Source organism: Callithrix jacchus, chromosome X (genome assembly GCF_049354715.1).
Source record: "Callithrix jacchus isolate 240 chromosome X, calJac240_pri, whole genome shotgun sequence".
Classification (NCBI taxonomy): Eukaryota; Metazoa; Chordata; class Mammalia; order Primates; family Cebidae; genus Callithrix; species Callithrix jacchus.
In genome coordinates, this window is record NC_133524.1 from 106,565,400 (window position 1) to 106,588,022 (window position 22,623).

The 22,623-nt window shown below is 46.8% G+C and overlaps 2 protein-coding genes across 19 annotated transcripts in view; both read left to right on the top strand.

The window, feature by feature from the left end:
* TMEM164 (transmembrane protein 164) overlaps positions 1 to 20,324 on the top strand; it is a 177,307-nt gene extending 156,983 nt beyond the window's left edge. For all 18 annotated transcript variants that reach the window (XM_078363542.1, XM_035289226.3, XM_035289230.3 and 15 more), the window contains 2 exons: positions 14,105 to 14,205; positions 15,921 to 20,324. In XM_078363542.1, the coding sequence (XP_078219668.1) occupies positions 14,105 to 14,205; positions 15,921 to 16,127 (308 nt within the window). In that variant the 3' untranslated portion in view covers positions 16,128 to 20,324. The remainder of the gene's footprint in view (positions 1 to 14,104; positions 14,206 to 15,920) is intronic.
* Positions 18,210 to 20,324, top strand: LOC100411995 (transmembrane protein 164). Its single transcript, XM_017968437.4, is given in 2 exon segments — positions 18,210 to 18,890; positions 18,892 to 20,324. Coding segments are annotated over 2 exon segments (462 nt in total). The 5' UTR covers positions 18,210 to 18,593; the 3' UTR covers positions 19,057 to 20,324.
* Positions 20,325 to 22,623: the final 2,299 nt, after the last annotated feature.

The window sequence follows — 22,623 nt, forward strand, 5'->3', positions numbered from 1 at the left end:
TCTCCTGCCTTAGCCTCCTGAGGAGCTGGGACTATAGGCACACACCACCACTCCTGGCTAATTTTTTATATTTTTAGTAGAGATGGAGTTTGACCATGTTGGTCAGGCTGGTCTCGAACTCCTGACCTGAAGTGATCAACCCACCTTGGCCTTCCAAAGTGCTGGGATTACAGGCATGAGCAACCTTGCCTGACCTGAACTGAAATTTAAATAGGCATGTGTGGTTAGTGGCTATTACATTGGACAGCGTAGTTCTAGAGGGTTGGTGACTGGCACTCTGGGACCCTCCTAAAACAGGAATCCGTGCATTTTTCTGGCACTGGTTTGTACGACTATCCCATTAGGGATTCAGCAGCCTAAGTGGAGGAGCAGGACATCTGACTGGAGGGATCCATTCAGTGTTGAGGCTTTGTACGTAGGGTCAGTATTATTGAAGATCTAGAAACTGAGGGATGTTTGGGGGTGAGTCCTGGACAGTTTTGGTAATCCTGCAACACACCATATTGCTTTCAGTTTTCTGACCAAGGACAGGTCACCCAAGGAGCAATAGCAGAATGGGAGACAGAGTAGCACTTTGTTATTAGCTGAGCAGGTACCTGGTACCTTTAATGCAGGGCTTCTCTGGCAGGCTGGATGAGAGCTTGCAGCTTTGGTCTCAACATCTAGATGAACTTCCCACTCTGAACCTAGAGAATCTAAGGTGGCTAGATGTGTAGTGCTTTCCACCCTGTCAAAGGCACTGAGAAGCTAGAGTAGAGAAGAAGGTGAAGAGGCCTGGCTATGCAAAGAGACAGGTTCTGCTGCGATGTGCACGATGAAATACACATGCTGTTCATTGCAAAGCTAGACTACCTGGTTTCAAATCCTGGTTCTCTTCCTTACTAGCTGTGTGATTTTAGCCAAGTTCCCTTACCTTTTCCATGCTTCAGTTTTCTCATCTGTAAAATAAAAATAATAACATTATTTCCTCATATGTTGTAATGTTGTAATGAGCATTAAATAGCTTAATGTATTAATATGTAAAGGGCTTATAACATGTAGTGGTAGTATGTACATTGTTGCTATTATTAGTATGCCACTATACTGTGGCAAGTATATTGCCTACTGATAAAGTATATGGTCTACTGACCTAATAAAATGTGGTTTGAGCAGTTTCTTAGGTTCTCACATTTAGTAAGTCACCCTTTGGGGATGATGTAGTAAGGGGATAGGTAGATGTGTGGGGAGAGGGAGATGAAGAGTTTTCTTTCCCACCAGGGAGTTGAGGGTGCTGGTGTCAGAGTTCAAGGCCATGGGGTCCAAGCTGTTGTGGAAGAAAGGCTGGAAGAGAGCTGGGGAACAAGGAGGAATTCTGTGGAGGGAGGTAAGGGGCATGAAGGGATCACAGGTCACAAGGAGGTCTGGGGCATGTGCATAGTAGGAATAAGGATATGAAAGCTGAAGTGTCAGGAGATTGTGGTCAGATGATCCCAGCAGAGGCGGGGTGGTTCACAGTGATGATAGAAAGGCAGGTTGTGGTTAGTGCGGTAGAGCAGACCTGTGGAGTTGAGGAGATTCAGGAGGCCACGAGGTTTGGGTATTGGAAGAGGTGCCTGCATGGATGTTAAAATCACCCAGAATGCCATCAGGAAAAGGTACAATGTATAAAGGAAGATGGTAAGCTAAGTGACACTGATCTGAGATGAATCCAATGACCTGGAGGCCAAGAACAAGTGACAGTGACAAAGAGGAGGAACTGAATCTTGAGAATGAGGGAAGAGTAAACATCTACAAGCAATAATGGAGGGTTAGAGGAATTGTCAGCTTCCCTTCCCTCACAAAAAAATTGCTGCAGAAATAGAAGGATTAAAAAAGAACTGCCTTCTCAGAGCTGTTAGTGGAAGAAATCACATCCTCAGCAGACAGCCAGGCTTCCTTAGGGTGAAGAGGTGAAAGGGACATTCTGGGCAGGTGTAGATGGAAGGGTTGAGCATAAACATCCCTGGCCAGTGGTGGTCATGGGCTTTCAGAGGTTCTAGTGCGATGGTTGGGAGGAAGTCAGCCACAAGGTGGTTAGAGGAAAATGCCCACGCAGATTTAGGACCACAGTTTGGTCCCACCTACAGGACTGGTGACACAACTCAGGAGTTCCCCTCTGAGGACTCCCCTTTCTTCATCCTCGTGATGTGTTTTGTGATTGATTGGTTGTGGTTGTTTTCATTTAGGCAGCAGTTCTTAACCTGGGGTTCACAAATAGGATTTTAAGGGATTCATTAGCTTGAATGGGGGGAAAGCCACATCTTTATTTTCACTGACATCTAAGAGAAATGTAGCACATGAACGCAGGCAACAAGCATCAGTAGTCTTATCCCTACCTGTGTCTTTGTTGTCAGTAGTGAATCACAGATGACTTCCTATCATGTTACAGTCATAGTGGCCATCTCAGGACAGGGTTTATGCTCTGATTTGAAAGTGATACTAGTTATTAGGCCTACTGCTAGAACTTGTGATTAAATGTGTTTATAAAGAAACATAATTAGTATATTACAGAATTTTAAACATTTTTGGTAACTGTGTTTTAATATAATTGAATTCCTTTGTAATCCTTTGCCTTTTATTTTGTGCATTTCAAACATTGTTCTGAGAAGGAGTCCTTTGGTATCCCCAGTCTACCAGGGTGGTGGTTGCTGGAGCGGCAGCAGGGAGGGTGTCCCTTGCTTCAAGGCTGCAGGGAAATCCCTTTCTGTTTCACTAGAGGGAGCTCTTGTTTCAGAATTGGTGAGCAGTAACTTTCTCAGGCTTGACACCCAGGAATAAGGTTTGTTTGTTTGTTTGTTTGTTTTGAGACAGAGTTTTGCTGTTGTTACCCAGACTGGAGTGCAATGGCACAATCTCGGCTCACCGCAACCTCCGCCTTCTGGATTCAGGCAATTCTCCTGCCTCAGCCTCCCGAGTAGCTGGGACTACAGGCGCGCACCACCATGCCCAGCTAATTTTTGTATTTTTAGTAGAGACAGGGTTTCATCTTGTTGACCGGGATCATCTCGATCTCTTGACCTCGTGATCCACCCGCCTCAGCCTCCCAAAGTGCTGGGATTATAGGTGTGAGCCACCGCGCCCGGTTTGTTTTTTTTTTTTGAGACAGAGTGTTGCTCTGTCACCCAGGCGATAGTACAGTGGTGTGATCTTGGCTCACTGCAACCTCCACCACCTGAGTAGCTAGGATTACAGGTGTGCATCACCATGCCCAGCTAATTGTTGTGATTTTAGTAGCAATGGGATTTCACCATGTTCCCAAGGCTGGTCTTGACTCCCAAAGTGCCGGATTACAGATATGAGCCACCATGCCTGGCCGAGAAAGTTGTTTTGAGATATAGGCAGTTCACATATCCTTGGGGGACATTTCAGGAAACTGGGGTTAAGAACCTCAGTGTTGTTTGTTCTCGGCAGGCCACCTCTCCCTTGAGTGGGCTTTCAGCTCATCTTCTGGAGGATGAGAATTGGACCTCCTGTGCTAGTTTCTCAGACCAGTTAAAGTGGAAGCACTTTGGCCAATGGCAGCTCAGAAACTGGCCCCAGGGTCATGCTGACCTCAGTATCCAGGTTGAGTTTCCTGTTTCTCCTCCATACCAGTGAGCCCATGCCCCCTCCCATCGAGCTAGCGTTAGGATGCTGGAGAAGATCCCCTCTTCCATGAGGCTTCCCTGTTCCACTATAGCGGTCGGGTAAGGGCAGGTGAATGTATAGGAACTCTGGTAAATCCTGAAGGCTCCTAAAGGGTTAGTGAATGAGGGAGGAACTGAGGGATTTGAGAGATTGGCCAAGGGCTGAGCCTTGTTTAACAAGTGGGTAGGTGAGTTTCTGAAGGCCGCTGGATTGTCCCTGCTGAGGAAGAAGTGATTGGTGCTCAGCAGTCCTTCGTGGGAGCAAATGGTTAAGTAAAGTGTTTTCCGCCTTAATTTTCTCACCTTCCAGGAGGCACTGCTCCTCACACTTGGCCAACTCCGGCCCCTTCACTGGCATCTTTTCCCAGGTCTCTTGGTTCATCTTCCAGCTCCATGATTCCCCCACATTAGTGTTTCTCCTATATTGTTGGAGGACCCAAGCATCAGGATCACCCTGAAGCACTTGTTACTAAATTGTCTAGAGATTCCAGGGCCCACCCAGACTACCGGGATTCAACTCTGTGGGGCAGGGCCCAGGAAGCTGCATTTTCCACAACTTCCCTCGGACAGTTGTTCTCAAAGTGTGGTCCCTGGACTAGCAGTATCTGCCTAATCAGGGAACCTGTTATTAATGAAAATTCCCAGATTCCAGATTCTAATTAGAAAACTCTGAACAAACTCTAATTAGAAACTCTGAAGTAGCAAGCTGGATTTTAAGAAGCCCTCCTGGAGATTCTGCTTTTGACCCACACTCAAGTTGGAGAGCCACTGCCCTAGCGGCTTCTGATACAGAACGAAGTTGAAACCTCATTGCCTCAGATGATCCAAGAGTTGGCCCCCCCTTGCTTAGAGCTCACCAGAGACCCAGCTACAGTCACACAGCAGCTTGGTAGTTGAAGATGGGACCTGGGTCTTTGAAATTCAGTGCATATTCTGCTAGGTCAGGTCCACCTGTTGGATTCTCTGCCACTTCAGGGTCCTTACCCTGTGTGCTACTGTCAAGGGGCTGGCTCTCTGATCCTAGATGAAGGTGGGTCTTTAAGTTGCCTTAGCCATAGACTGAGTGGCCAGTGACCCCCAACTAGGCTCTTCAAGGGTGAAGCATGGCCTGATAGACTCTCTAGCCCCTTAGGATGGGAGGTTGACAAAATAGACCTTCCATGTCAACACCTAACCCAAGACATCCTCCACTTCCAGGCACAGTAAACAGAATAGAGGATAGGTTCTTTTGGTCAAATGCCTGGATGAGGGGAAACCTGACTTGAGCCTACACTCAGTGGCTAAGAATGGGGAATCAAATATTCACGATAATCTTGACGTTGTGCCATGCTGAGATATCTTTTAGGCAGCTACAGCTTACAAAGGCTAAAAATGGATGTATGTCATTTAAAGAGTACCAAAGATGGGATGACCTTGCTGTTAGAAAGCAAACTTGTCATTCTCTTTCCTATCCCCAAACCTGCACTTTCTCCAATGTTCCCCATCCTTTTCGGTGATACCATCACGTACTCATTATCCAGGCCAAGACTCTAAAGCTAATAATTGGTTCTATACTCTTACCCCTACCCCCATCCAATCAATGACCACATCTTATTAATTTCACTTCCTGATAATTTCTTAAGTTTATTTCCATGACTCTAACTTTAGTTCAGGTCAGATCATCTCTAACTTTGTTTATTGCAACAGCCACTTCACTGATCTCCCTGCCTCTAGTCTCACCCTGTTTCATTCTAAGGGCACATAGGATGAGGCCTGAGAATTGGTCATTGGACTTAGCAATGAAAAAGTCATTTGTGACCTTGATGGGAGCTGTTTTGGTGGAGGGAGGAAAGCCTGACAAGAGTGAGTTGAAGAGAAAACAGTAAGAGAGGAGAATTATAGATAGGGAATATACCAGTGTTGTCCAGTAAAAACGTGTGAGGCACATGTAATTTCCAATGTTCCAGTAGTTGCATTAAAAGCAGGTAAGGGAAACAGGTGAAATTAATTTTAATAATATATCTTACTTAACCCAGTATATCCAGTATTTTATCATTCCAATATAATCAATATAAAAATTATTACCAGGATATTTTGCTGGATTTCCTTTGAAATCCAGTGCATATTTTATAATAGCACATCTCAGTTCAAACTAATCACATTTCAAGTGCCCACCAGCTACATGTGCCTAGTAACTACCATATTGAACAGCGCTGGTATAGACAATTATTTCAAGGAATTTAGCTGTAGAGTGGAGCGGAAGAGTGAGGTAATAGCCGGAAGGGGAAGTGAGGTCAAGTTTTGACTTTTTGGTTTTATAACGGGAGCTATTACAGTACTTTTCGTTTATATGCTAATGGACTTAATCCAGTAGAGAGGAAGAAATTGTTGACTTAAGATGAGGAAACAGCAACTGGAGTGATGCAGTTGAGTAGGTGAGAGGGGATGGAATCTGGATGCAAGTGGAAGTGCTGGCCTTGGCTAGGACACAGGGCAGTTCATTTGTGCTGATGGGAGGCCAGAGGAGTGAAGGCAGAGCATATTGAGCACTGATGCAGATAGATGGTTAAATGTGATTGTGGGAGGTTGTGGCAGTTTTTCTTTGATTCTTCTTTTTCTCCATGAAGTGGGAAGCAAGGTTAATATCTGAAAGTGAGAATGGGATGGAAGTATTAAAGATTTGAGAAGAGAGAAAATATTAAATTGTGGCCAGGAGCGTGACAGGGTGAACAGACTGGGGAAATACAGTATGATTGCCTGGCTACATGAAAGATGCACTTGAGGTTTATGATCATGGATTTGAAATGAGAACAGTCAGCGCTGTTGTTTTTCTCCAGTACATTCAGCTGTGAGGGGCAAGCAAGGCAGAGGAGGAGCTTTGGTTTCAACCATTTTCTTTCCAGCTAAGTACAATAATGAGAGGAACAATGGAGTCGAAGGTGTATGTAAGGGATAATTAGAATCACGGGCCATGGAACTTAAGGACAGAAAAGGAAGCTGTGAGGGACAGTAAAAAGATGGTAGGACCAATGAATCACAGACTCCAGTGGGGTCAAGGAAGTGTTGGGGTCATAGTTATCAGGAGTCAGCTGGAAAGATAGAAGTGGTGGTTGAAGTGGGAATGCTTGACTTGGAGATTAGGGAGGGGACATAGATATACATAACTATAGGGTCTTGGGCACAACCATGACAATGAATGGCTGAGGTGTGGTAGAGGGCAGGGTCATTGAGAAGAAGAGGCCAAGGAACTGACAGACCAGGATGCTGGAAGGTTCATCTAGATGCATGTTGAAATTATCAAGAAATCTGATGGGTGGTAGTGAGTCAGGTACTAATGTCTTCAAGGAATGAGGGCCATGACCCATATATCTATAGATGACTGTGAAAGGGAAGGATAGCTGGTGGTACAGTATGGTGGTGGTACAATATGGTAGTGGTGGGATTTTAGGGAGACTGGAGGGCTACTCGTCTGGGAACTGCAATGAAAAGAAAGAAGTTATCCATTCTACCTACATAGGCCAAAGGAGAAAATCAGTCACTACTTTAGGAGGGGTAGGTTGGCTAAAAACAAAAGGGTGAAGGGAACTTTCAGAGAAGAGATTGAGAATATAGGGAATTGAACTAATGATTTATCTGTGATTTTTGCCTATCCTGTTCTCTTTGCCTGGAATTTCCTTCCTTACCTTGTACACATAGAAAACTCTTCTTCCTCTTTCATCATCCAGCTCCTGCATTGCTGCTTTCCTGAAACTGCCATTGCAAAGATTACTAACTAGTGATCAGCATATTGCCAGGCTCAGTGGAAGTGCTTGTCTTTACTGTACCCCTATAGAAAAGTGTCTTCCCAATGGAATTTTCTGTGGTGATGGGAATACCCTATCTTTGCACTGTCCAACGTGGTGGCCATTAGGCACGTGTGACTGCTGAGTACATGAAATGCGGCTGATGTGACTGAGAAACCAAAGTTTTAATTCTGCTTGATTTTAATTCATTTAAATGTAATTAGCTACATGTAGCAAGTAACTACCTTATTTATTGGTCAGAGAAAGTAATAGAGCACTTAACATTATTGATCCTTTCCTTCTTGGAACTTGATATTCTCTTGACTTCCAGCATACTTCCCTCCTAGTTTTAGGATTGCCTCTTTAATTTTGTCTTTAATCTTGACTTCTTATGGATCTTTCTCCTTCTTCTAGCCACTTAACTGTTGCTGTTTTCCAGGCTTCCTCCTTGATCCTTTTCTTTTCGTTTCTTTTTTTTTTTTTTTTTTTTTTTTGAGACAGAGTCTTGCTCTGTTGCCAGTCTGGAGTGCAGTGGCGCAATCCTGGCTCACTGCAACCTCCGCCTCCTGGGTTTAAGCAATTCTTCCACCTCAGCCTCCTGAGTAGCTGGGACTACAGGCGTGTGCCACCATGCCCGTCTAATTTTTGTATTTTTAGTAGAGATGGGGTTTCACCATGTTGGCCAGGATGGTCTCGATCTCTTGACCTCGTGATCCGCCCACCTCAGCCTCCCAAAGTGCTGGGATTACAGGCATGAGCCACCGCGCCTGGCCCTCCTTGATCTTTTTATCACATTTTGTGGACTCTTTCTCGTTGATCATATCCATACCCCAAGCCCTGTTTCCAGGCCATCTCCCTCTCCTGAGTGCTAGACCTGGAACAGTCTATTGGAGACATCGGCTGGTGTAGTGGATTGGCATTCAGTGCTGTCATGCCCCAATCTGAGCTTATCTCTTCCCTAAATTACCTCCTCTCAGTTACTGAAGTCATAGGCCTGGAAGTTACTCTAGATGTCTCCTTCCCGTCTAACAAATCACCAAGTCCTCTATGCCACTGCAATAGCATTTGAACCTGTCTTCAGTCTTGTCCCTCTCCAGTCTCTTGTCCACACTGCTGCCAGAGCAGTGTAGGTAGCTGAAACATAAATTTGACCTTTTATTCTCCTTGTTAAAACCTTTCAGTGGCTTTTCATTGTGTATAAGATAAAGGCCAAGTTCCTGGCATGGCCAACAAGGCTCTTCATGACCCAGCCTCACCTGCCTGTTCTTCCAGCTTCATCTCCTGACACGTGTCCTTTCTCACAAAGTTCTCTGCTTTCCAGTAACACAGAACTGCTTATAATTGCACACAAATGGCATGCTATTTCATGTCTTCACACGTTTTCTCAGGCTATAACATCTGCCTGGAGTGTACCTTCCTTTCTTCAAGGCCCTGCCCCAACCCCTTCTGGTTCTGCAAAGCTCACCTCAACTGTCATCCTCTCCAGCTACTTTTCCTCAGTCTCCCTGTTACTTACTGCACTTACTGTACCATTGCATCATTCACTTGTAAACTACAGGTAGTTCTCAAGGGCAGGGACTTTCTCTGCCTCCTTTCCACTGCCTGGCATAGAGTCTCCCAGTGTGGACTCTATAGATGTTGAGCGAATGGGTACATGAATAAGTGAGCAAGTTGAAGGAAGCAGGAATAAGATTGAAGAATGGGATGCCACCCTGCCCAGTCTCATCTCCTTGGTATAAGTCCTTCATGGGTGGGATTATAGGATAAAAAAAGGGGTCCCTGGGAGGCCTATGAGGATCAGTCTTGATGGCTGGTGGTGCAATTGACTTCTTTCCCAGGACTCATAAAACTTGCTTCTGGCAGAAATCGATTTTAGAAAAAGCTATTATCTAGGTTTCCCCCTACCTTTACAGCTGACATGCTTCTCTCTTCCTGAGATATAAGATGCTAGCAAAAAATGCTACAGATTTTCTTAAAGTAGAAAAAGGTTTTATATGTTTAATTTTTTTGAAAGTGCTTTAGTTTCTATTTTCCTTTAGAAGAAAACTGGTTTTTCACTGGGATTTTCCCACAGGCCCCATGCTGTTATATAGAAAAGAGAATGATGTGTGTTTGCATATAATTTGCATATATCTGTGTAGACTGGATCATCTATTCTCAGAGTACTTTCTTTTTTTCTTTATTTTTTCAAAGAAATTGAATACTTGATCAACTTTTCAATGAAAAGAATCAACAACGGTGAAAGGCAGTGCCATAGTGGAAGTCATCCTTCATAGACAAGATCACCTCTTTAGAAGATTCCCACATCCTCTTCCAGTCTTTTATAAGATTTTAGATTGTTGTGGTCACCATGATAAAAAACAGCAGCAGCCATCTGCATGCCAGGATAGCTGCCGTATATACTTTTATATTTCTTATTCTACATACCAGCCCTTAGAAGTAGATGTCACTCTCAGTCCACCAACAGGAAAACAGACTTAGAGGGGCAGCATAGTTTGCCCAAGGTCACTCCTATGGGTGGTGGCAGAGCCGTGATTCAAACCCAAGACTGGCTCTCTGGCCCCAAGGTCTTTGTTTTAAACTACTAAGCTGTGTTTTCTATCATTTGTGTATTGCTTGATGTTTTGAGTTTTCTCCTTGACAGTACTAGCCATAGACAGATACATAGTTTGTCTGGCTGTCATTTGAATGGTAGTGGACTCTGTTGTACAATATTGAGGTACCAACATTGTGTTTATGTAACTATCTCCCCAGTGGGTTTGTTTCCAGTTTCTCAATATTAAAGATAGTGCAGGTGTAAATATCTTTGTGCAAATAAGGGTGGTTTGTTGGAATTTTTAGATATTTGATGGTGGTCCCCAAAGTAGTAATTTTGAGCCAAAGGGTTATGATTTTATGGTTCTCCAGAAAGTCTATACCAGTCATTCACCCAAGCAGTGATTATTTTTGGAGTCCCCACTGTGTACCAGGTGCTGGATGTCAAGAGGTAATTCAGAAACAGCCCCTCTCTCAGAGAACTAAGTCTGGTATGGGATAGATGATGCTACACAGAATGAATGCTACTAAAGTGGGGGTTTGGGCAAGGGGCAGTGGGAGCACTGACCGTGTCCCCTGGTAGTATCTGTGAGTGTTCCTTTCCCTCTGCAGCACAGGGCAAGGCAGGGGAGGAGCAGGAAGACTGGAGGGCTTCCCTGGTTGAAGCCTTGTTCCGGCTTTCCCCAGGGCTGGCTGCAGAGCTGCCTCCTGGCCGAGGACGCCCCCTCCATGTACACACACACTCACTTCCTTTCCCGACACTGCCACCTGGCTCACAGGGCATGTCCCTGCTGCACAGTTGTCACTAGGGGTGCCGAGCAGAAACGATGGAGGGAGGGGACACCCGTGACAACAGACTGGGGGCTCCAGCAGTGGGAGGAGCAGCAGCCTAAGCACCTGTCGGTCTTTCAGGTCCTCTCTTTCTGTGTATGCTGGCCGCAGCCAGGGTGACAACACAGTGCCCAGTCCACACTCACTGGGCAGACAGGAATGTGTGCATGCCCTAAAGGCATAGACAGCTCAGTGCATTTTCATATACCAAGTACCGTGCTAGACGCTAGGAATGCAGAAGCGGCCTGACATGGTCCTTGACCCTGAGATGCACTTGGTCTAGTGGGTTGGACAGACAAAGGAAGAGACAGTCCAACGTGGTGTGCTGGAGGTTTTCACAAGTGGCAACAGGAGCATTGAACTCTCTAGTGAGTCCCCTGGCAGTGTGTGAGAGTTCATTTTTTCAGTGCTTCCCTGTTGTCTTTGGCTGTGACATTGCCCATATTCCAGGCTGGAATTTCTCCATCTATAAAATGGAGGGAATGATATCAATGTTTGCAAAGGTCCTTCAGACTCAGATGTGCCATGAGCCTAGAGCAAACCTGAGCTTCTCCCACAGAAGAGCCCCTACCCCTGGTCCCCACTTTCATCGCTGAAGAAAGCCTCCTTTGTCATCTCCCCTCCACATGCTCTCCTTACATGATTTTCCTTGGCATTCTGTCTCTGGCCTTTTCCTTCTCTCTTAATACATATGTTTCCATGACTTCAGTTACTACTGTGTGCTGATGACACCTACATCGACATGCTCGCCACCATCCTCTTCACTGAGTTTGTGACTCATATAATAATGAAAATAATCAGCATTTTTAAAATCCCAGATACAATATTGTAATTATGGTATATTATCTCATCTCTCCAACAATATTATGAATTGGGCAGTGCCACCCCATTTTATAGGTGAGTAGAATTGAGTTCAAGAGATGCTGAGACTTTCATAAGACCCCAAAGTTGTTAAGTGATGGGGCCTGGATTTGCAAACTTCTACCTGTTGAGCTTCACTGCCCATGCTTTCATCCATCACACTATATCCTAGAGTATAGGCAGCTGCCACAGACGTCAATTTCATGTCTAAACTTGGCCTCATTGTCTTTCTTCTGTTCAAATCTGCCTTTTCCTCTCTTCTCCATTGCAATAAATGGCACCATCAACCCAGTGATAGCCAACCCAGAACCCTGGGAGTCTTCCAGGATTCTTCCTCTCCCTTACCAACTGCCATCTCCCTAACAGTCTTCTCCAATTTTCATCTACATCGTGGTGATTTTTACCCCCCTCTCCCCCAAGCTTGCTGCTGCTGCCTTCCAAAACCATTCATCCTCTTCTCTTTTTGGGCCCCTGCAGCAGTCTTCTTACTGGTCTTCTTTCCTCGACTCTGTCTGCTTTGGTCCATCCCCTGTACACCAGCCAGGGCAATCTTTTGCAAACACACATGTGATCACCTCACCTTCCTGCTTCAAAAGTTCCACCGCTTTCTGTGACTCCACAGCAGAGCTCAAAGCTGGCCACCTGTGGACTAAAATCCATACAGAAGACATGTTTTCTGTGGTCCATTGAGTGTTCTTAAAACATTTTGAATTAGTTGCCAACATTGGAAAATCAGGAAATTTCACATAAAAAGTCATGTATATTAGCTTCTCTTGCAAAAGTGAAAAAAAAAAACAACTGGTAACTCTGGGTCCACATCCTTTCAGCGCAGTGATTGGATGGAGCTAAGTAGTGGTTGCCCTCTTTAGAAGGGGTGTGGGCTTTTCAGTTTGACAGTCTCCAGCATCTCCTAGCGTCTCTTAGGCCCTGGTCACACTCCTGCTTCCGATTATCTACCTGAAAGTTAGGGCATTTGAGCTCATGATCCTGGTGCATAGGATGAAGCCCAAAGCCTTCAGCATGGCTTCTAGTGTCCTATGTGTTCCAGCCTGGAGCAAACCAGCCCTGCCAACCTTTGAGTCTAGTACCTGCTACTGCCCCATCACCCTCTCCCCTGTGGCCCCATGGAACTCTTATCCATAGTTCTCTGAATTGCTCTGCTCTTGTCTGCCTCCATGCAGGCCTATACTTTGGAATTCTTAGGCCCCTCCTTAAGTCCTGTTTGTCCTTCTGGATTTTGCACCAATGCTCGCTCTACCAAGAAACATTCTTTGTCCCCCTGGCCGAGTTTTGTTTTCTCATAACAGGTGGCACAGAGCTCAGTCATCCCACCAGCTGCACTGTGTTGTAGTTGTTGACTGTGAGTCTGCGACTGCAGGGAGCCTGCCTTATCTTCCTATCCTCAAAGCTTTGAACAGGACTTGGAATACACAAGGTGCCTCATAACTGTTGAATGAATGGATAAATCAGTGAAAGACTGACTTGGGAAAATAATAGTCTAGGATGTGATGTCACCCCTAATTGCTTGGGTTGGGGGTTCTAGGTCCCTTTCATTCTTGAGCACCCCCTCCAAGTCCGAACCCAGAGAGATACCCACAACATCCTATAAACCATGCCTCTGTTCTCCAAGCTCTGGAATACATTCAGGCCTACTGGGATGGTACTTTTTAGCAATGATAGAGGGAAAATATATCATTTTTTATATCCCTGGGGGAAAGTTGGCAGATTCTTCAGTTATTTGAATAATAAAGATGATAATGCCAGCATCTAACACTCATTGAGCACTTACATTGTACCAGACCCTGAGCTCTCAATGTAGTTTTTTTTATTCTTCCACCACTAAGAAGTAGATAGTACTATTGTCCCCATTTTATAGGCAAGTAAATTGAGATATAAGGATTTTAAACAACTTTTCACATAGCACATAAGCGGTAGAGTCAAGATTTGAACTCAAATCTAACGTCAAAGTTGACATTCTCAACCACTATACCATACTTCCTCAATGACATTTCTCTTTAGAAGCATGAGGAAATAAATGTGGGAATGAAGGCTATACATGTTATATATAACAGTATATTATATATTATATATACTGTATATTATATATTATATATACTGTTATATGTACAGTAAGATTGCAAATATTAACTTCAAAAAGAAAGAAAAAATCCTGATGCATAGAGAAAATTACCAAAAAGACAAACTCATGTGAAATTTTTCTTTAATGAATACATACCACTTTTATGATTAAAAAAAGTCCTCCATTTGTAATGACCCCAGAAACAGAGGGCAGGAAGGGGCTGGTTTGAGTACCCAGCTAATCAGTAAGGCTGTCTCTTGAGTAGTTGCCACTGATCGGTAGAAGGAACAGTCATCAGGCAGCAGCTGTGACCTCACTACCTGCACCCTCATGGTGCAAAGCAGAAGTGAATCACTATTCCTGCCATTTCACCATCTCCCTTCTTCCTCCAGGTGCTTACACTCCAGAGCCCCTCAGCAGTTTCCGGTGGGCTCTTCTCTCAACTGGCCTCATGTTCTTTTATCACTTCAGCGTCTTGCAGATCCTCGGCCTGGTAAGTTTGATTATATCCCCTTCTATCCCCTCTGTTTGCAGTTCTTCATAAATCTTGATAATCCTGGTTGGCGCTGGTGTATCACTTTGTTTTGAAAATACAAGATGCTAAAGGCCAGGATGTCACATTGTTGTGTCTGGGTTGCTGATTTATGAATCATATCCTTGGCCTCTCCAAAGAGTTTTCTGAGTCTTTTAGTAATGACTGTTTCTTTCATCCCTGCGGAGGCCAGGATGCCTTTCACTCATGGCCACTTGGGTCAGAAACAGTGAGCTGTAGCTGGAAAGTGGTTTGCTGTGGAACCCATGGGGAGGCAGGACCCTAACCCTGGCCCTGAGACTAGGGGAGTCTTCTGACCTTGGGTCCATCCTGGGCCCATTCATAGGCCTTGAAGCCTGGGCTCTTCTCTGAGTTTCAGATCCAGTAGAAGCGTGGTGTTGGGGAAATCCTATGGCATTCTGGGTTGCTTAGAACTTCCTGGAGCATGAAGAATGGTTGGACTCAGCAGCTGAGTTATCCAGAGCCCAAAATTGCTGAATGCAAGAGTGTATATCACTGGCAAAATGAATAGGAAGAGCTCAGGGCTGGGGCTGGGGGTCAGGACACCCAAGTTCAAGTCCTGGTTCTGCCACTGCTCTAAATGAGTCACCTCACCCTTGAGGGCAGAGAGTTCTCCACCTCTGTGACATGGTATAAAAGCCCCAACTTCCCTGAGAGGTGGTGAGGACATGTTTTTAATGCGAACGGGCTTGAAGGGCTTTGGAAGGCAGCTGCCACAACTGTCCTCGAGACAGGTGTGGCATGTCTGGTTTTGTGTGTCAGCGGCAATAACGGAGCATTAGCGATGTGGAGCCTCGCGTGACCTAGCATGACTAGGGCATGTGACTGATGCCCCCAACACCTTTGTAGAAGCAGTCACTTTCTCTTCCTCATTCTGGTATATGGCGCTACTCTGGCTTGCTGGGGGATTAGTCTGAGCTCCTTGCCAAAATGTGATGCTTCCTGTGCTCTCAGGAGGAAGCCATACGATGTTCACACCCTTACCGCTCGCTGCTCTCCACTGGGATCCCTGATTCCAGAGGCATCAGTATGCTCATGTCACCCTACATACCATGCTTAGGCTATACCTCCTATAAGGAGGGCTCCCCTCACCCCATTCCTCACCATAACCCCCTATCCATCTTTCATGAGTCCGTGCAGTTACCACTTCTGTCATGAAATCTTCTCTGAGGACTCAGCCCCCATATTGTATGCTCCTCAGACCTCCTCATGGAGTATAAAATTGGGTGAACCCTGTCTGGTTTGAGGTCAGATGTAGTAAACCTTTGACCATCCACACTTAATTGATTGCCAATTACATGGAGGCAGGGACCACGCTGTGGGCTGTACTTTTAGCCTATAACACCTCCCTGGGGACTAGGCACATAGTAGATGTTCAGGAATGGCAACAGGCTCTGGGCCCAAACAGAAGGCAAGACCGCAAGCGAAACTGAATAGGTTTTCCACGGGAGAGCCCTTCCCCATCACCTCCAGAGGGCTCTAGCCTTGACTCACTCAGAAAACCAAGGGGAGAGAAGAAATCCCTTTATAAACAGGTGGGGATTGGTCAATCCCTCCTTGTCTAGTCCCCCATTAGGTAGAGATGGCTGAACTGGCAGAAGCCAGAGAAAGCCTAAGGACGGTGAACGCTTACTCTACCTCCCTTGTCCCTGCAGGTCACCGAAGTGAATTTGAACAACATGCTGTGTCCGGCCATCTCAGACCCATTCTACGGCCCCTGGTATCGCATCTGGGCCTCGGGACACCAGACTCTCATGACCATGACCCACGGGAAGCTGGTCATCCTGTTCTCATACATGGCTGGGCCCTTGTGTAAATATCTGCTGGATTTGCTCCGGCTTCCAGCCAAGAAAATAGACTGAAGGTGCTTGTTGTTTTTTTTTTTTTCTCCCTGAGGAAGCAAGTCCCAACTTGACTTGGAGAACACCCAGTTCTTGATGAAATCATGGGAGAGGGCAGTAGGATGTGTGGTGTATTTCTTTTTCCTCCTTTCTGTCCCTTTCTTCTACCACTCCTCCTTCCTCAGCTCTTCTCCCTAGGATGTCTCCTTGAGCCTGGCATGTAGTGCTGGGCATTGGATTTTCCTCCTTCCCTTTGGCTCTTTCTCTCTGCTCCTAGTGGCCTTACATGGGGAGATCGCAGTCAGTGGCTCTTTCACTCTGCTTGTCGGTGCTTTAACAACAGCTGGTTGAGGAGAAAGGGAACAACAAGTAGTAGTTTTTTTTGGCATCAAAGCAATGAGATTGGGTTGCATTTCATTTCTCCACTGCCAGGGATCTCCAGGCTTATGCTGGTATCCCATTTTGTCTCCAGCACAGCCCTTACCATAGGGGACTGAGGCCTTGTTTCTATACCAGCGGGAAGCCCAGAGCAGAGGGATTTCCCAGCTCATGGTCAAGACAGAACCAGCCAGATTCTTCTCATTGGTGTCCCATGATTCAAAGCAATCAGCCAACCAGCCACCAGTATGCTACCTGGGATGGGAGGGGAGGGCACCACGCAGCCCAAGAGATTCCATTGAGAGAGTTGGACGACAAATCCAAAATGAAGAGGGTCAAGATATATACAGTACTAGGCAGCACCCTGTGTAAATTCTGCCTGTGAGAGCTGAGAACTGATGCACATCCCAATCAGAAGCGAGCATAGAAAACTGTGATTTGAATCATATACTCCATTTTAGGTTAATGTTGATAATAGATACGCTTTTAATCTTGAGTGCCCCTTTAATGTGTTCTCTCCCTGCCTGGCTCCCTCCCTTCCGCCCCTCCCTGCCCCCAGGCAGCTTCAGGGAAGAATGAGCTAGAATTGGCTGGTTGGTTGTTTTTTTGAGTTTGAAGAATCCTTGCATCAGGGCCCACTTCTGGAAGACGGTGTAGATCCATTTCTTGGCTTTACAGGGAACGCCAGCATCCTGGGTCTGAGGAGCTATAGCTGTTGCCAGTGTTTCCCTAGGGCCAGATTTCTTCAGCGTAGTCAGACTCAGTGTTGAATTGTTTAATATGAGGGACATCACATCCTCTTCGTCCTTTCTACCCCCAAATCCCATGTCTAGGTTGAAAGGGGGCTGCCAAGTAATTAGGTTCTCATGGGTGGAGGTTTAGGTGCTCCACAAAGAGGAGCTTTTGTTGAAGGACTTTAGCTCAGTTATGCACAGACCTCAAGAAGGCAGGCAGTGGTTGGACATTGCTGACTCTGCGCTGACTTCCACTAGGAACAGATTTGCCTAAGAACTGAAAAGATTCATTTGGTGACTTTGTCTGATGAGCTTCCCTTCCCCTCTCCTACTCTAGGCAACACAGTTGACCTAGGCCAGTTCAAGTATTTCCAGTTTGACTGTGGTAGACCTACACTGAGCTTCAGTGCTTCAGTGGTTGTAACTGTAGTAAACAGACCTACAGGAAGCAACCCTGGGAGGGACCGTCCTTCTGCAGAGGCCTGCGGGCATTGAGGCTATCAGTCCCCAGGGCTTGGAGAGCAGGAGGGAAGAACACCAAGTGCTCTTACTACCCTGAGCTCCTTTTGATGTGTAAGCTTTGTTTTTGGCCCTCTTTGAGGGCAGGGCCAAGCTTTTCTAAGTGCCTCTCACCGTAGGGTTGCCCTTTAGGAGAGGTACCTCTTGAAATGGCTGGATTGGCCCTGCCCATTATCAAACTGCTACATGTAGGAATGGCAGATGAGGAAACATATAAGGCCTCAGTGCCCCATGGCCTCTTTACAAAAGGAGAAGTTGGAAGGGGGTTGTGGGAGGAGCCCCTGGGGGCCTGGCCTGTCCTCCACCAGAACTTGGAGTTGCTGCCAGCAGAGGATCTGTGCCTGAGCTGAGGACTAGCTTTGGAATGTCAGGCAGTGTGACTGTGCAGGCCCTCTCCTCCTCCCCGTTTCGGTGGCATAGCACAGGTTGCCCAGTCGCTTGAGCTTTCCCCATGTTGGCATGCCTCCACAAGCTTACATTTGCTCTGGCTACAGCTCAGCGCCCCATTCTGAAGGGCACTTTCTGGTGCTTGAAAGGAGAGAAGAAAGCAAAGGCCACATGCCTGGCATGGTCAAGCCAGAGACAGTTCCACCTGTCAGGGGAAGGAAGAAGTGAAGGGGACATGCAGGGCTTTGGGGACCAGATTGGCTCAGAAACATGTAGGTTGAAAGAACAGACGTGGCCCAGTCAATAGGCTTCAAAGGGAGCCATGGCCTGTATTTGGGGCATTGGGGAGCAGCAGGCATCTGAACTGGTCTGAATCTCACTCTTTTCTTGGGCCAAGCCAACGTGGAGAGAAGGAACCCAACCAGACCCCTGGCAACCTGCCTTACAGGGTAGCCCCCATATCTGCCCAATGCCAACCCTCTGCTGCTCCAGCTTTGGTACAAGAGTGAGGGAGAAGCTGGAACTTGCACACCCAGTGGCCAGTGGGCCTGTCTTCTCAGCTCCTCCTCAGGGCTTTGCTGTTAGTGCCAAGCTGGTTCCCCAGCCAGATTTCCATGTGCCATTTTCCAGCGTGTGGGAGCTCTGCACATGTATGAGGGTGTTTGTAGAAGAGGGCAGTTCCCTTTCAAATGGCCTCAGAAAGGGAAAAGAGTGCTCCCTCCAGCCCCCAGGTAGCCTTGACCAGGGATGCGGGCCAAGGAGTACAGTCTGGAGCTGGCCAACTTGTGGCATCCACTCCGAATAGCAGAGACCCAGTCACGCCTACTTTGGGTCCTCCCAGCCCTCAGTATTTGGTTTTGTTCACCAAAGATGAGTTGACCCACCTTCCTCCCAGAGGCACAACAGTAACATATTCCTCTGTCAGCCTGTGAGGGCATGCGGGGTTCTGAAGCCACAGACTCAGTCTCCCCAAATCAGCAATCTCTCTCTCTCTCTCTCTCTCTCTCATTCTCTCCTCGAACTTCATCGCATTCGTAGAAGCTACTTGCACGGTCGCTGGGCTAACCGGGGCAATCGGCAAACTTTACTGTACAGTACCTCAGTCTAGCTGTCAGATCATCCCTTTTGCTGTAGCCTATGTTGGGGTTTTTATATTTGTGATCATTGGTAATTCAGTGTCTTATGAAGTGGGCACAGCTCCCCACAGAGTGCAAGTTGTCAGCATGTCTCTGTGCACTGGTTGTTGCACAGGGCACTGCCCTGCAGATGAGCTAGGTGTCTCAGGGGGCAGCAGAAGGGCCCTTTTCCCCACTCCCTCTGCCAAAAATACTTCCCTGGATTTGTAGATGTTGACTCAGAGTCATCTATCCCCTCCTGAAAACAATTTTCTTACTGGTTTCTACTGAAGGGGAGGAGGAAAAAAGGACCATGTGCGATGCTCTCAGAGAAGACACTGATGCTGATTATGGAGGGTTTCCTGCAGGCCCTCGTGGGCTCCTCAGCAAGGCCCCAGGCTGGGAAGGGGTTCACCCCACTGCCCATCCTGCCTGCTCTGTGCTGGGTAGAGTCAGTGACAGGGAGACAGCCCTCTTCTTATGTATATAGAGTGAGCTGATTTGCGCTCAGGAAAACCTAGTCGCTCGTTGCTCTTGTCTGTGACATTTACACTGGTTTGCTACTCATGGCACGAAACAGACAAACCCCATGAAAAACAAAACAAAACAAAAGTCATTTCAAAAAAAGCTGTTGTTTTGAAAACTCTTGCTTTCTTTTGGTGTCAATTTTGTGTTTTGTTTTAAAGAATCCTTCATTTATATTGGTGTTACTGTAGTGAAGAGAATATGATAGGCTGATCTGTAATGGGTTCTGCCAGGAGCCTAGCAAATGCCTCTGCCCTTCTTCCCCTACCCCATCCTTCCTCCATTTCCAGTTGGTATTGCTATGCACTGGGCAGACCCCTCACTGTCTCCCCTGAAACCCCACACAGTGGCTCTCTTTAGAACCAGTGTTTGTACTCTCCCTCAGCAGCAGGGTAAGGCTGGTTCTTGCGTGCTCTGTGACCCCACCAGTTTGCTCACCTCTTGGGGCATTTTGTAATGTGCGTTCTCTGTTTTGTAAAATCTTTTGATTGTACTGAAATGGTTTCTGCAGTTGCCTTTGGAAATAAATGGTCATTAATTTGTTTATTTAGCATTCTGCATTTTAGACTCAAGTGTTTATGTTGTTGGAGATCCTTGAATGAAAAGGAACCCTCACCATGGGACTTACTGCTCTAATGTTTTCTTCATTTACGGATAATTAGAAGATTTATGAGACCCAGGAGTCCTGGCCTTGCTTCCCAGAACCCTCTCAGAAGGCCCTCTGCTTCGAAAAGTAGACAAAAGGGACCACTGGCCCTCCATACTGTGGAAGACCCTCAAAGGACAGCTGGGCTCTCTCAGCAAAGCTTTGTCCTGGTAGCTGTGTGGTTGGTTGGCCTTGAAGTCCCACGCATTGCCTACTTCTGCCAGCGACCCATCAGACTATTTACTCTTAGCAAGGCTTGTCTGCCAGGCCCATTTGCTGGGCTCTCTGGGACCCAAAGCATACTGGGCGAGGCTGGATGACTGAGCTGGAGAAGGCAAACACATTGAGGTCCACTCAACCCAAATTTCCTGAGGGTCAGCTCTGCACCAGCACTTCTCAGCACAGGCATGCAGCCGGCATGGGTCAGACCATGAACAAGATAGCCTACCCTTTGGAAACAGACCTGCTTTTCCAAGGCTACCTGCTGAGCAGCCCATGATAACTGTGATTGTCCCTTTTTATACAGGACAGAGGCCCTATTCAGGCTTTCACCAGGACTGCTGTTCCTAGAGGGGACACAGCTAGACAGACCTGGCCGCCAGTGCAGGTGCATTTCCTCATTTGCCAGTGGTTGGGCACCCAGGCTGTGAATGAGGCAGGGCCTTGCAATCGTGAACTAGAAGATTAGCAGCCTAGAAAAGTCACTTCTCTTGCTGCCTCAGGTTCTTTATCAGCAAAGTCGTAGCTCCAACTGCATGCCAGACACGGAGCTAAATCCCTCTCGTTACCTCTTATTTATTTATTTATTTTTTTGAGACAAAGTTTTCCTCATTGCCCAGGCTGGAGTGCAATGGCACGATCTTGGCTCACGGCAACCGCCGTGTCCCAGGTTCAAGCCATTCTCTTGTCTCAGCTTCCCGAGTAGGTGGGATTACAGGCATGCGCCACAACACCTGGCAAATTTTGTATTTTTAGTAGGGACGGGATTTCTCCATGTTGGTCAGGCTGCTCTCGAACTGTTGACCTCAGGTGATCCACCCGCCTCAGCCTCCCAAAGTGCTGGGATTACAGGTGTAAGCCACTGCACCCAGTCCTTGTTACCTCTTAGAATCCCCATAAAACTACAGTTATCTGACTGGCAATGCTGTCATTGTTTGGCAGGGAGAAACTGAGAATATGAAGGCTCACGAATAAATGGACGAGCTGAAATTGGAAACTAGTTTTGTTAGACCTCAGAGTTCACATGCTCTCTACCCCCAACCAGTTTCCTTTACCTTTCCAGTGTGCTGGCATTGCTGGGTAGGCCCCTTGCCTAGGGACCCCCAGTTCTTATAGAGGTGGAAGGAAAGCCAGCAGTGGCGTGGAAGATGAGAAAGAAAGGGGAGGTCCAGAAGTGCAGAAAACAGAGGAATCAAGGCTTGCCAGCAGTAGCCTCAAAGCAGAGTTGAAAGGCACAGAAGAAAGGGGGCCAGATACGGCCAAGGGAAAGGACGGAAAGAGACTGGCGGAGAGAAGGTGATGTGAGTTGGTTCGTGTCCTTTCCCCATGTGTTCCTTTTGAGGAAGAGAGCTAAAAAAGCCAATGGCCTAGGCCATTGCCATCTCTACCCGGGGCAGTGTATCTGCTCCTACTACCATCCCCGTCCCCATCGCCGCTCTACTGTGTATTCCCTCCTGCAGGCATCAGTCTTTTCAAATGCATCTCTGCATCACTTCCCTGGGCCCCTCGCTCTTTCCTGGTAACACACCAACCCTGGGCTCTGTAAGCATCTTCAGATGCATCTCCTCAGCCCTGCATTTCCAAAAGAAGCATGTACAGAGGCCCTTTGCTCCAGCGGGATATGCTCCCCTTTGGCATGCCAGGCCATTTCCCAGATTCTTGCCATTTGTTTTCTTTGTGCTGTTTTCTCGGCTCCCCACTCCCCCTTTTTGTCCAAAGGCCTCCACCCAAAGTTTAGCTCCTCTCTGCAGTCTTCCCTGAGCCCAGGCTATGTTAGGTGCCCGTCCACTTGGCTCCTACAGCACCTGGTATTAACTCTGGCCACCATTTGCCTCCCTCTTACTTGATTCATTACTGGTCTCTCTCCCTCTGTAGACATTAAGCTCCTTGAGGGCCAGGTGGGGTCTGATTCATCCTCCAGCCCCTGGCACAGGACCTGTTCCTTTTATTGAACGAGGATCTTATACCTGAGTGCTAAAATATGTTAGGATGCA